The 12,309-nt window shown below is 37.3% G+C and overlaps 1 protein-coding gene and 2 long non-coding RNA genes across 3 annotated transcripts in view; 1 reads left to right on the plus strand and 2 right to left on the minus strand.

The window, feature by feature from the left end:
- Positions 1 to 12,309, minus strand: part of LOC146488994 (uncharacterized) — a 377,056-nt gene that overhangs the window by 149,215 nt on the left and 215,532 nt on the right. The gene's annotated exons all lie outside the window — the stretch shown is intronic.
- Positions 1 to 12,309, plus strand: part of LOC146488999 (uncharacterized) — a 360,510-nt gene that overhangs the window by 109,277 nt on the left and 238,924 nt on the right. The gene's annotated exons all lie outside the window — the stretch shown is intronic.
- Positions 10,051 to 11,660, minus strand: LOC146489010 (uncharacterized). Its single transcript, XM_085105516.1, has one exon. It carries the CDS (start codon positions 10,612 to 10,614, stop codon positions 10,087 to 10,089), a length of 528 nt encoding a protein of 175 aa, XP_084961642.1. The 5' UTR covers positions 10,615 to 11,660; the 3' UTR covers positions 10,051 to 10,086.

Below are 12,309 nucleotides of genomic sequence, written 5' to 3' on the forward strand. Positions count from 1 at the left end.
CTGTATAATGTAGCTTTTCCTGAAGAGTAACACAGGGAAGTACCGTTTAGTAGCTTTTATTTGAATGGGCACACATTAGGATTTGTATCCAAATAAGATTACTAACAAACGCCATATGGGAGAATACAACTAAAAAGGTTAGTAAGATTAAAAATTCACCCACAGATCTTGCGTGAAAAATTATAAGGGCAAAAAAATATACTCGACGAATAAACCCAAATATATATATACTAACAAAGTTGGTGTAGTTTGGTCAGTACAGAAAAGGAGTATAAAGTACATTGAAAGAGTATATCGAAATAAAACAAGAAGTTTAGCAGTTGCTCAATTAAAACTCGCGAAGTTGTTACATGGCATTCCACTGATTATGGGCATAACGCGTTCACATATTAGTGCGTAATTAATTTAACTCATTTGCAACTGGTGATATTAAAAAGAAAATCTACATATGATGTACTTAATATCTATAAAAGTTTATCTTTTTTCTAAGAGGTCTTCACTGAAGGCGAAAATCCCGTTTATTAAAGTCATTTCTATGGTGGAACCAGCGAGTGGCATGTGCTGTAGTACAAAGGAATATTGGCAAGCAGTACCAAAGCAGTACCAAGCAGTTTCCAAAAAAGGAAACTGTAGATATTACGCCTGGGTTCATCGTGGACAGGCCAGTAAAAAATTGGACTACGAAAGAAAGCAAGACAAAGTCCGCAAACAAACGACAGCATTTAAAAGAAGAAAGAGACATCTCTCCGAAATCCGCTCGAGCAAGGATGTGTTTTTAGAACTTAGAGAGAGAACTGCTTATGATTCTGGATGTACTCTATATTAGGAACCATAAGTTTTAAATGCATGTAACTACATTTCAAAAGCTAAACTGTGCTACACTGAAAATCATGTCCCTCAATTTTGCAGTAGTCCCCCCTCCCCCCCCCCCCCCCCAAAAAAAAAAAAGAAAAGTTTTATGCAAATTTCACATACACTTTTGTGATATTTGGTACAAAAACAAATTGTGGTGGGAAGAAAGCCGAGCATGTGGAAATAGCAGCAATTTTCCACAACACTGGTGAAGCGTTTACGAAATTTATCTTGAACATGCACGCAGCGTTAACAGATTCCACATAACAGCATTTGGCAATGAAAGTATTTTTTACAGTAATGACAACCAACTGGAGCCAGAGTATCTGATTGAATGTTTAAGATCCTTTGCTTATTTTCTGAAAACCTCTGCTGTTAAAACTGGAAACGCGACACTTCTCAAACCAATGAAAACTGTTCTTATAGGCGACAACGCAGACGTTTCCGATACGCCACTGCTTATCAGAACTATAAACCAGAACGGATATAACATAAAATCGATGTTTCAAGGGTTGGACTTGCACTAGTTTGCAGACAGCCAAACCTTAGTAAGGCATCTCACCAAAAACAACAACGGTCAGCTTCGCAACGCTGATAGTAGCATGTCAAAGGGAAACCTTCGCGACATTTACAGATGTCTATTCCAATGTGATTTTAAACATTTCCATAAAGGTTTCGCTATTGTTGTTGCTCTGGGTAAAATTATATTTCAATCAAACCTTGCACTAACCACATAGAACATGATAAACAACAATCAAATGATCAATTTCTCTACAGCCTTATTCGACACAGTACCTTGACAGTTCCTATGTTAGGCTTATGACCCTCAAAAACAAGTCGTTTGGTAATTGCAATGGCTCCATCATCAAAAAAACTCTCGCAAAGAAGCTCGCTAATGCTGGTTTGACACTCGACGCTTTAAGGAACTCGCACGCGTCACTAGGACAGCGAGGAGTCGCCACACTGTAAGCAAATCCACCCTATTCTTTTCAAAGAGGGACAAAGTGCTCTATAACATTGCAGAAAATTGTCAACTTTCTCAATTCAGAAACAGAGATGCCGGTGAATTAAAAGCATACTAACAAAACGCCTGCGAAACGACGTTGAATTCTTCAACGTGTTCTGTGATGAGCTGCTTGTTTATGAAAAGTCAACAAGGTCCATTACTCTTGTCGCATAAACACCGCAAAGTAAAAACAAATGTGTCTCGTAGAGAACATAATATTATTTTTGCGCACGTTCCAAATCCTAAAATTTTAAAGTGAGGTCGCGGTACAGCTTGATTTAGAGCCAGATAACTCTTAAAGCTTTTGTTTTCCAGGTCAGCGCTTAAGACTTAATCTACTTTTATAAGACACTTTTTGGGCATTTCAAATTTCGTTTCTGACTCAGAACTATCTCTATTGTATTTATTATTTAAAAAAAAAAAAAGGTAATCAATAAAACCCTTCCAGCGTTTTTTTCTGAAGTTCGATTTAAGGCCTTCTTTCACCTCAGAAAATGTAGTAAGCCACCTTAACGACAGAGTTAGTTCACAATTAACTCATTTTATTAGAACAATGCTTTTGGTTTGACTTCTAGAAGTATTCTAGGAATACATGGAATCTTAAGTTGGCGTCTTGATTCATTGATCCGACTTCACCCCCTACAAAATTAAAAACGAGCTTGCACTCTTTTACTAACTACACGATTATGAGAAAAATGCTCCCTTGATATTTCACATGAGAAAGTTCATAAACCAGAGAAAAAGCTTTAACGTGTGAAGTGTAGCATCTTATTCCTCCTCTAAAGCCTAACAAGGAAAACAGCAAACGCAATAAATTAAAATCATCAATACAAAAGAGAGAAGCATGCAAGAATCCCACACTGTAATAAACAAACAACGAGTAATAAAATGATCACACGCCTTTCATATCGTTTGTTATATTAGTTTTAAGAGCCTATTTCAAGGATCTATAATATTCGTTTCCAAAAAAATCAATACAAGATCTCAAGCAGTTTAGTTCTCTGTCTTTGAAACTTGTGGCCGCTAAACTGAATATATATGCGTTATTGACCAAGCGTGATATTGGCCAAGTTCTTTTTTTGCGTTTTTATGGACCGAGACGAAGTCGAGGTCCATAAAAACGAACAATAAAGGAAAAGAACAATAAAGGATTTATTATATGGCTTTACCTTCAAGTTAAAACTACAACAACAAAAAAAAAAAAAAAAACAGGACATGAAACTGCTCTACTCGGAAATAAATTCTTCTTAGCCGGCCGGTGCAAGATTTATTTTCAGCGCATTTTTGTATTAGCATGTAATCGTGGAAAACAAGGAATCCTAAATTATGTTAGGGCTCTAACTTTAAAATGGCGTAAAGGATGTATACAATTATTGAGAACGAAAAATATAGATTTTCGCAAAAGCGGGAAGATTTCAATAGAATCCGGCCAGAAACTTGCCATTTTTCAGCCGATCGCGCAGTGGCTTAAATAATAAACATCTTACTTAGTTTTCGGCTTCCAATCATTAATTCTTGAATGAAACAATAGATTTTGAGATTATATGCAAACATAAGCCGTAAAAAAAGAGCGGGTAAATCAGAAAACTGGGCGAAACTTTGATAAGATTTTGTTGTTTACAACAAGCAAGACGCGGCTAAATTAAAAACGTGCATGAGCTTCTTCGGCGAACTTGAGAAAAATACTCTTCTGAACTGCTCTAAACACTTAACGCAACTTCCACTACGCTATGATTTTAATACAGTCATTGCAAACCTAGAGAATTTATCAATTTGGCACTCGACTTGCGACAATAAGTTTTACAAAATCAACTCTATCTAAAATACTACACGCAGAGCAACTCACCGGTTCAACTCACATTCATTATAGCTGAAACAAAATTTTCACTACACCAGGACGATTCCATCCGATGTAGCGCGTCTGGTTTAAACTGTGGATACCTGAACCCTGATATTTTAAAGTTTATAGAGGTGGCTATCAAACTAAACCAAGAATTTTGAATGAAAATGAATTGCCGAATTTTTAGGGCTGTTTTCTCAAATCAATTTTTTCACTTGGAGGAGCCACTTCAAAGAGCTGAAACTCAAAAGGAATTTGTTTGTTTTTCTTCAAATTTGGACAGTAGCTAGTTTAACATATAAACAACAAAAACATGTCTGCGAATGTTTTCTTTTGAAATACTTTTTCTCCGAGAGCGATTTTTGTACGACCACTCCACATTTTTTTCATCCTATCTCAAAAATGGTCTCTAACTTTTTATTGCGATTGAATATGGCAAAACGCAAACACGTTTTTTTAGCGCTTTGGGTACGGAAACTGAAGAGCAAATTAAATTAGCAAAAAACAAAATTCGCTTTGACTTTGAAAAAGGTAATTCGGGCGCTCGCATTTAGAGGTCGTGAAAAATTCGACAATTCATTTTATTTCAAAATTCTTAGTTTAGTTTGATAGCCAGCTCTATAAGCTTTAATTTGATATAAGAGTTTAGGTATCTACACTTTAAACTGGACGCGCTACATCGCTTAAACGCGAGACATCCCTGAAGGTATAGGGTAACCTTAACAAATCTAGTATGGTCAGTTCCTAACGACTACTCTACAGTTTTATTGACTACAGTTTTCCCTTTGTTTTTAAACTTTTCTACTCCGTGACTTTCTTTGTAGGAAACAAAATACTAATTCGTTCCAGATTTCAACTTAGAAGAGTTCATACGGCAACATCAATCGATGACACAATGTCATCTTAAAGGATTCTTTTTAATTAATTAGAAAAAGACTGAATACAGTTTAATATTTTTGTCTGAGCAATGGCAATTTTTTTTCTGTCTTAAAATGACCATGTCTATGGATGTGCGATTGAAGACTGTAAGCTTAGTGGTATAATAAAGGAAACTATCTCTCGCAAACGATCACCACAAACGGACAACCACGTTTGGTGTCGTCGATAAGCAAGGACGAGCTAAATGCTTGGACACTGACATAAATGACATGATTTTATTAAGACAATCCCTTCACATCTAAAATAAGATTTAGTCCATTTACCAATTCCCTTTATAGCCTATTCCAGAAAACTAAAAACTCGCTAAAGCTAGAAATCGATTATTAAGGGCCACACAAAAGGTAATATTTAACTGGAGAGGTGTTTAAGACGTCATTTTCTGTTTTCGAAGATCTCGTTCAGGTCTTTAAAACGGATTCAGAGTACCGGAACACAGTTCTATCATGGGTAATCGGAAATATCGGTTTCGACTAAATAAAGGGTACATTTATTTCAAATAAAGTTGAATTACTCACAATGAAGTAGTCTTTAGTCTTTTTTCTGGTCGTTTCTCTCCATTTAATTCTTTTAGAATTTAACCCAAACATTCTATATCGCCATTAAGCATTCGTTAAGTCTTGGTAACCGTGCCGTGTTATTGAAACCCAAGGCGCGGCCACTAAGCGCGGGAGCGTTAACACTAATAAGTGACTGTTGTTCTAAACGATTTAACCGTTGCTGGGAGATTAGAGCTTTTGGCTGATCACTGAGCCGAAAATACAATAGAGATTGTTTTCAAATTCGTCTGCACGCGGTAAGAGCACTGCAAACTCCTTCCACCCCTTGCTAGTTGCAAAATGTAACAAAAAGATTACTCTCCCCACATTGAAGGAGTCAAAAACAATTTTGAAATATATGACTGAAATATTTGGGTTTTGAAATATGCTTAGTTTATTGAATTGCTGTTACCCAAACATTACTTGACGTATTGCAGTCCTGTCTTCCCAGCTTGAGCGACCGCCAACTCCAGCTTCTTCAGATGGCTTCAGCATCGTATGAAATTTGTTGTAGTTCTGTCACGGCAGTTAAATTACTTACACCTCTAATAAGCTTAAAGAGATATAGATATATATGGCAACAATCGCTATAATATACACAGGAAAACAAATCGAACACTTAAGAAAACGTCTTTCAAGCGCTCTTCTGGAGTAAACGTATTTAAAACGATGGTATTTTTTTCCAAACCTGGGAGGAAGTTAGTTTGTGGTTCCATGACAATATATTCAAAATAGACAACAAAATGTCCCAGTGAAACAGCTTCCAACTAACCACATATTTCGAAATTGTAGCAATTCTTGGTTTCAGTTTTTTCTCCCCCGAACATTGTCCGACGCCTCTTCGTTACCAGACTTCTAACGCCTTTTAGACCCCCAGGAGCGGGCACCTTTTCCTTCCTTATATGGAAATGGGCATAGTTTCTTCCTACGAGGTTCGCACGATTGATCGAGTTTGGCTCCTACCCAGGGGAGATTATAAGTTAACACTCGCGCGCTTAGCGGCCGCGCCTGGGATTTCAATAGGACGCACGGTTACCAAGACCGTAACGAACTCTGACGAATTTGTTATGCTGGCTAAATTTGTTCTGAGTCAAACGGCGCGTTGTTTCTTGTTAATCAGGGCCATTCTACAAGTAATAAATGGGGAGAAACGACCAGAAAAGACTAAAGACTACTTTATTGTGAGTAATTCCACTATATTCGATATAAATGTAAAATTTATTTAGTCGAAACCCATGTTTCCTATTGCCCATAGTTCTATCTGTTCCGATTTCGTTAGCTGAAAAAATTAAAGAAACAGAAACCTACCTTCCAATTCGGCCGGAAGAATTTCGCTTCTTGCCGATTTGAATCAAACTTCCCATGTAACAAAAGTTTTAGATGGCTTTACTGACAAAAAAAAAATGTTTTTTTTCTTTACAATTTAATTTCGATTAATTTATTTAAACATATTTTATTGTCGAAGTTTGCCCTAAGAGAAAAAAAAAATACTCATCAAAATGGCTCACTTCCAAATAACATTGATTTGAAAAATTAAAATTAAAGAATAATTAGTCAAAGGGGCAGCAGAATTAACAAAAATTCTCAGGAAAATTAAGGCATGGGCCTAGACTGAAAAAATGCATTTTTTTCTACTTAAATTAGTGTTGTTCAAAGAGGTCTCGATATAATCGAATGAAATTTGGCCCATGGAACTTAATTAAACATCCGACTATGCTGCTTAAATATCACGTGATTTTATCACGTGATTGACATCTTAGGAAATCCAACAGGGCATGAAAAATAGAACATTTTAAACGAGAAATGGCAACACTTTTTCTGTAACCTTTGAAAAATACAATGGTATTTTCGAAATGAAGGATACTTAAACTGTTGCCTGTGCTTGGCCTTTGACGAAAAATAGTTCTGCGTGAAAGTAGTTTCTTGACAATGTTAATACAGACACTTTTTTGGCGAATTTAGATATAAATTTGGTTGATTTTCTGAAAAGGCCAAGTACAGAAATATAGAAGACATCATAATACACCATAGCCTCCCACGCACCAGTATTTGGCACTGAAAACTGGCTATCTAACGTTAAAAGTGTTGCCATTTTGCAAAATCTCTTCCCCTTGAGACTGTTATCCGCCATCTTGAATCCGCCATCTTGACCGAGCAGTAAACTGAAAAAGTAAGCTGGGAACCACAATTCCCGTTGTCCTAGAGACGAAATGGCCAGTAAGGATCAATGATTTGATATCAGGCCCGGCTCCCAAGATGCAAAATGGCGGACGAAGAAGGATTAGCTAGCGGTGGTTTGAGTAATTTTTCCGACATTTTCACAAGTTTTTTTACTATGACCTTAACTACAGAAGCTGAAAATCAAAAATGCATACTTGCGCCATTAATCAAATGACAAGGGACGGTCATAGGGAACGAAACAAATTTCAATGGATCTCTATTTGGACTGAAATGAAGGAAAAAGCCCCTGATGTACTGGACATGTTGTCAGCTGTGGCATGACCTAATGTGGAAGCAGATGGCAGCCAGGTACCAAGGTTATGTACTGCCTATGGCTATGTAATGCTATTTCAACTGTATTTTTTTCCCAAGCCACAGTACTTCATGTTTAACCTTGCTGTTAAAAATGCTAATGCCTCAATCACAATATAAAAGAAAACCGCAATTTGATTTATGCCACTGTTTCAATATCCAATCACTCCCAGAGTGGTTGGTAAATATGTTATGGGTTAAAACCTTTTTGGGTTTAAAGATTTTCAAACCAGTTTGACTTTTATTTCCCTTGTCTCAGATTATGGGAATGAATACTACATGAACCAAAAAAAATCGAACTGCAACACATACATTGGTATTACAATGGATGATGACACAATAAGTAATGCTACTTATGAGGTTCTTATGTTACATTTTTATGGTCAATGAAAGTTAGCCCTCCCAATGAGCTTCTTTTCTTAGGGCAAATGTTGACTGCAAATATTGTTTAAATAAAAAAAAAAGACATATTTACAATCCTCAATTCAATTTAGATAGCAGCAAACTAGTGGTCTATTACTAATCCTGCATTCTGATTGGGCTATTCTACAATAGGTCCATTAGTGACAGACCACCTAGTAGCACCACGTGTGACAAAAAGTAAATAACCTACTTCACTTTCCTCAATAATTGTTTACATAAAATGTAAAAAGATACTTGACCAACTAGTTGGTTGATACTAAAGCAATTTTGGCCCCTTCACTGTCATGGGCTATTAAATTGTAGCCCATTCGGGCTGTAAGTCTAATCGCTCAATAGGCATAGCTATAAACAGTATGTTAGTTCGTGCAAGATACCAAGTGACAAAATATAAACAGAATAAAAAAAATCAAGCAGATTATTTTACTGATCCTTAGAGTAACAAGGAGTTGTCCCTAGTACAGAAAGTCAATGCAGTTGTCCTTGATTCTGGTCATGCATCTAAGAAGGTAGGCATTTGTATAATAATAAGTTCATTGACAACAGTCCTCATCAGTCTTGTCATTCTTTGACGTTTCACATAAAATAGTTGATGCTCTACATTAATATTTAGTTTACATCATCTAAATGGGTTTGTTGACATCAAAATCACTCTCATGGTGTATACAATATTTCAGTTACTGATGTGAAGAAAATTCCATTTTCAGATTTTAACTGGAACCTTCAATTTCAGACATTTCAGAGATTGAATAAGTCTGGTGTCACACAGAGCAGGGACAGTTTGCTAAACATCATGGACTTGTGGCGGACATTAATGAGTTCAATAACACTGAGTACCCACTTAGTGAGGATGAGCTGTGGAAGTTGAAGAACGACTTCACGGTACTGGTAAAACCGTTAAAACATCTCTTTTCATCATCACAACCGGTTTTAAAATTTCGTATTGCTGTTCTTTCAAAGCCAAATTCGGCTTTCCTAGCTTTTCGAGTGCGTGTTGTATGCCTTTGTGGAACCCATCCACATCGACTTTATCTCCTTTGGACGCCATTTTGTAAACAAGGCACGCATCGATCGAGCTTGCGCAGTGAAACCGGAACTCATAAAATCTTGGCATAAAAAAAAAAATGATTATTCCAGAGCTCCGTGTCTTGGCGCTGACCAAAAGACACGTGGGCTCTGGGAACGAGATTGAGCCAAAAAAAGAGACCTTGGCCCTTGCCTTAATTAATTTTCCTGAGCCCTTGCCTTAATTAATTTTCCTGATTGGCAGCGTTAAGCAATGCTAACAGGTAAAAAATACACATCTTGGTACTTTTATAAAATCTCTTCGATTCAGATATAAAACACTGGACATGAAAAAATAGATCATTATTTTGCTTAGGAGAAAGTAACTGTGATCCAAACAGAAAAAAAAAAAAAACTGATACTATTTTGTGCTTTGGACATGGAACACCACCTGTCAGCAAATATGCGAGCAGCAGAGGAGAGCAGATTAATTGTAGGAGCAGAATAAAGTGGACATTCAAAAAGAAAAATTTTGTAAATCCCTTTGTTAACAATGGCAATTGAACTGAGTGGAGTGCAATTTGGTCTGAAATCATACGCGTGATTTCAAAATCGAACTTGCGCGCAGCGCGAGTTCGATTTGAAATCACAAGTATGATTTCTGACTAAAATTGAAGAACACGAAGTTCAATTACCACTTTATTACACCCATTTTGAAATCACACAGTTTGTTTGTCAATATTCATATTTATTAATCCACTTGAGAAAACCCGGTTTTTAAAAAGCGGAACCGAAAACGCTGCCTTCCATAATTATGCAAATGATAATGTCATGTGACAGAACTCACTCGTGTGTAAAACAGTTTTTGATCAGTTCAAAGATGTCAAGCCACAGCAGCTAGATCAGAGCCATTTCAAATCTCTCTCAAAAATGTCCACTACTAAACTTAATCCTCATCATTCTTTGGAGTAACTGAAATTGAACGTACAACCCGAGTAATTTTGTGCTGGAACAGAAGCTGAACTGCTGGCAAAAGCTGCCACATACTGGGAAGCAAAACAAGGTTGGAATCCTGGAAATCCAGCAGGCTGAAATACAGGATTAATACCCATTGCCTGGTACATCTGGCTCTGTTGTTGGATTTGAGGAACAGATGACAGAGGAGATCGCTGTTCGACGGCAATCGCTTGATTTGAGGCGGTCCCATTTGCAGTGTTTTGGCTGACTTTTAAGGATTCCCCTGCACTATTTTGGCTTGAAGATTTGCTGAATCCACTGATTATGTGAGAAAGTTCCTTTCTCTGATTTCCGTCAATTTCGAATTCGTCGTAGTCATCCAAAGAAGATTCTCGTGAATAGCCCGTGATTTCACAGATGACATGGCGCGACTGACCGGTTTTCTTCAGCTTGGCGACGAGTGTTTTTCTCATGCTGTGGTTCGTAATCTTCTTGTTAGTCCTGAGACAGGAAGCCATGGACTTCATAATGGTGCCGATCAGGTATTTTGGCACATTCGGGTTTTTGTCCTTTGGTTTGAGCTCTTCTATATCTTCGTTTGAAACTACAGGAAATCTTGAAACGTCTACTGCTTCGTCTTGTTGTTGTTGTTTTGCTTTTGGTTCCGATGGACTCGAGATTGGCGGAACTGCAGCAATTTTTGGAGAAAAGTTGGCGACAATTTGATTAAAGCTGGCCGCAAAAGTTGAAAAATCATCTGCCAGTAATTTTTAGCCGCAAGAAGATCATTGTCGTCGTTTAAAAACTGTAAGTAGTTGAATTCATCCATTTTTACCTGGAAAACGAGGAATTTGGACAACAGGAATTGCAAAATTTCCCACAAATGACTTTTTTTGCCCTATATTTTTCTGCAATCTGATTGGTTAGTGCAGCTAGGCCATGAAACTTGATTGGTTATTATTATTTCATTTTCATTTTGATTGGCTGAGAAAAAGGATGCGATTTAGAGCAAAAAAATGGTGCAATTCGTGAACAAATCGCACTGTTAAGAGCCAATTAGATTGCAAGGATCACCAGTGATTTCAAAATGGGTGTAATAAATACAATTATACAAGGAGCAGCAAATAACAGCGAACATTTTGCCACATGTTTTAGGTTACCCTTTACCTTTAGAGGTGTCTCACGTCCAAGCGATGTAGCGCGTCCAGTTTAAACTGTAGATACCTGAACCCTTATATCAAATCAAAGCTTATAGAGCTGGCTATCAAACTACACCAAGAGTTTTGTGATAAAGTGAATTGTCGAATTTTTCACGACCCCTAAATGTGAGCGTCCGAATCACCTTTTGAAAGCTACAAGTCAAATCAAATTTTATTTTTTGTTAATTTAATTTGCTCCTCACTCTTCGGACCCAAAACGCTAAAAAAAGGTGTCTGCGTTTTGCCATATTCAATCGCAGTGAAAAGTTACATAACATTTTCAGCAGTGATAGATGTTGGAAATTAGCCGGGTTAGTGTCTTCCCCTGTCTTCCTGCATACTAATAAGTGCCTTCCTCAATACTAATTAAGTGCCTAGTCAGTGTCTTCCTGCATAGTGTAATATTTCCTCCCAAGGTATTATTATTCATAAGGTGTAGATAAGGTATGGGGAATCGCTCTGGCCTTCCCCTAGCCTATCTCCATACTTTAACCCAAAGTAACACACCAACGGTATCAGGGCCAACAAATGTTTATTCCAGTCCTTGCCATTAACTACAAACTCGGCCTGCATACAAATACTACTGTTTCCCAATCCTTACTTAACATAACAAAAAGAGAAATATACAAAATCCTAGAATATAGAAGTCCAAGATGTTAACTTTATTCCGTATCCAGTCTCCAATCCGTTGTACCAGGGAATGGCCTTTTAGAATATTTTCCCACGCACCAACATTCTGAAGCAGGCCGCCAACCAAAAAATTATCGGGGTCTCTTAATCGTAAATTCTGAAGAACTGGAGATACACCCGACGAAATTACATCTTTCCAATCGGACAGTGCTGCTAGCCCCCCTAGATCAGGAACCCCGGAAATATTTACCCAGTTGAACGACCGTCGCTGTTCAATTTCAAGTGCACGATTTCGAAACTCCATCGGGTCTGAACGTAAAACATTCCCAATTTCATCGAGCGGGATTATCTTTTTCTTATGTCCCACCATCTAACGAGAGGTGAAGAAAAAAA

The sequence above is a fragment of the Pavona decussata genome, unplaced genomic scaffold (assembly GCF_977016875.1).
Source record: "Pavona decussata unplaced genomic scaffold, jaPavDecu1.1 SCAFFOLD_6, whole genome shotgun sequence".
In the NCBI taxonomy this organism is placed as follows: domain Eukaryota; kingdom Metazoa; phylum Cnidaria; class Anthozoa; order Scleractinia; family Agariciidae; genus Pavona; species Pavona decussata.

Excerpts from the sequence above, each read along its gene's own strand:
- LOC146489010 (XM_085105516.1), bottom strand. The coding sequence starts at position 10,614 with ATGAAGTCCATGGCTTCCTGTCTCAGGACTAACAAGAAGATTACGAAC.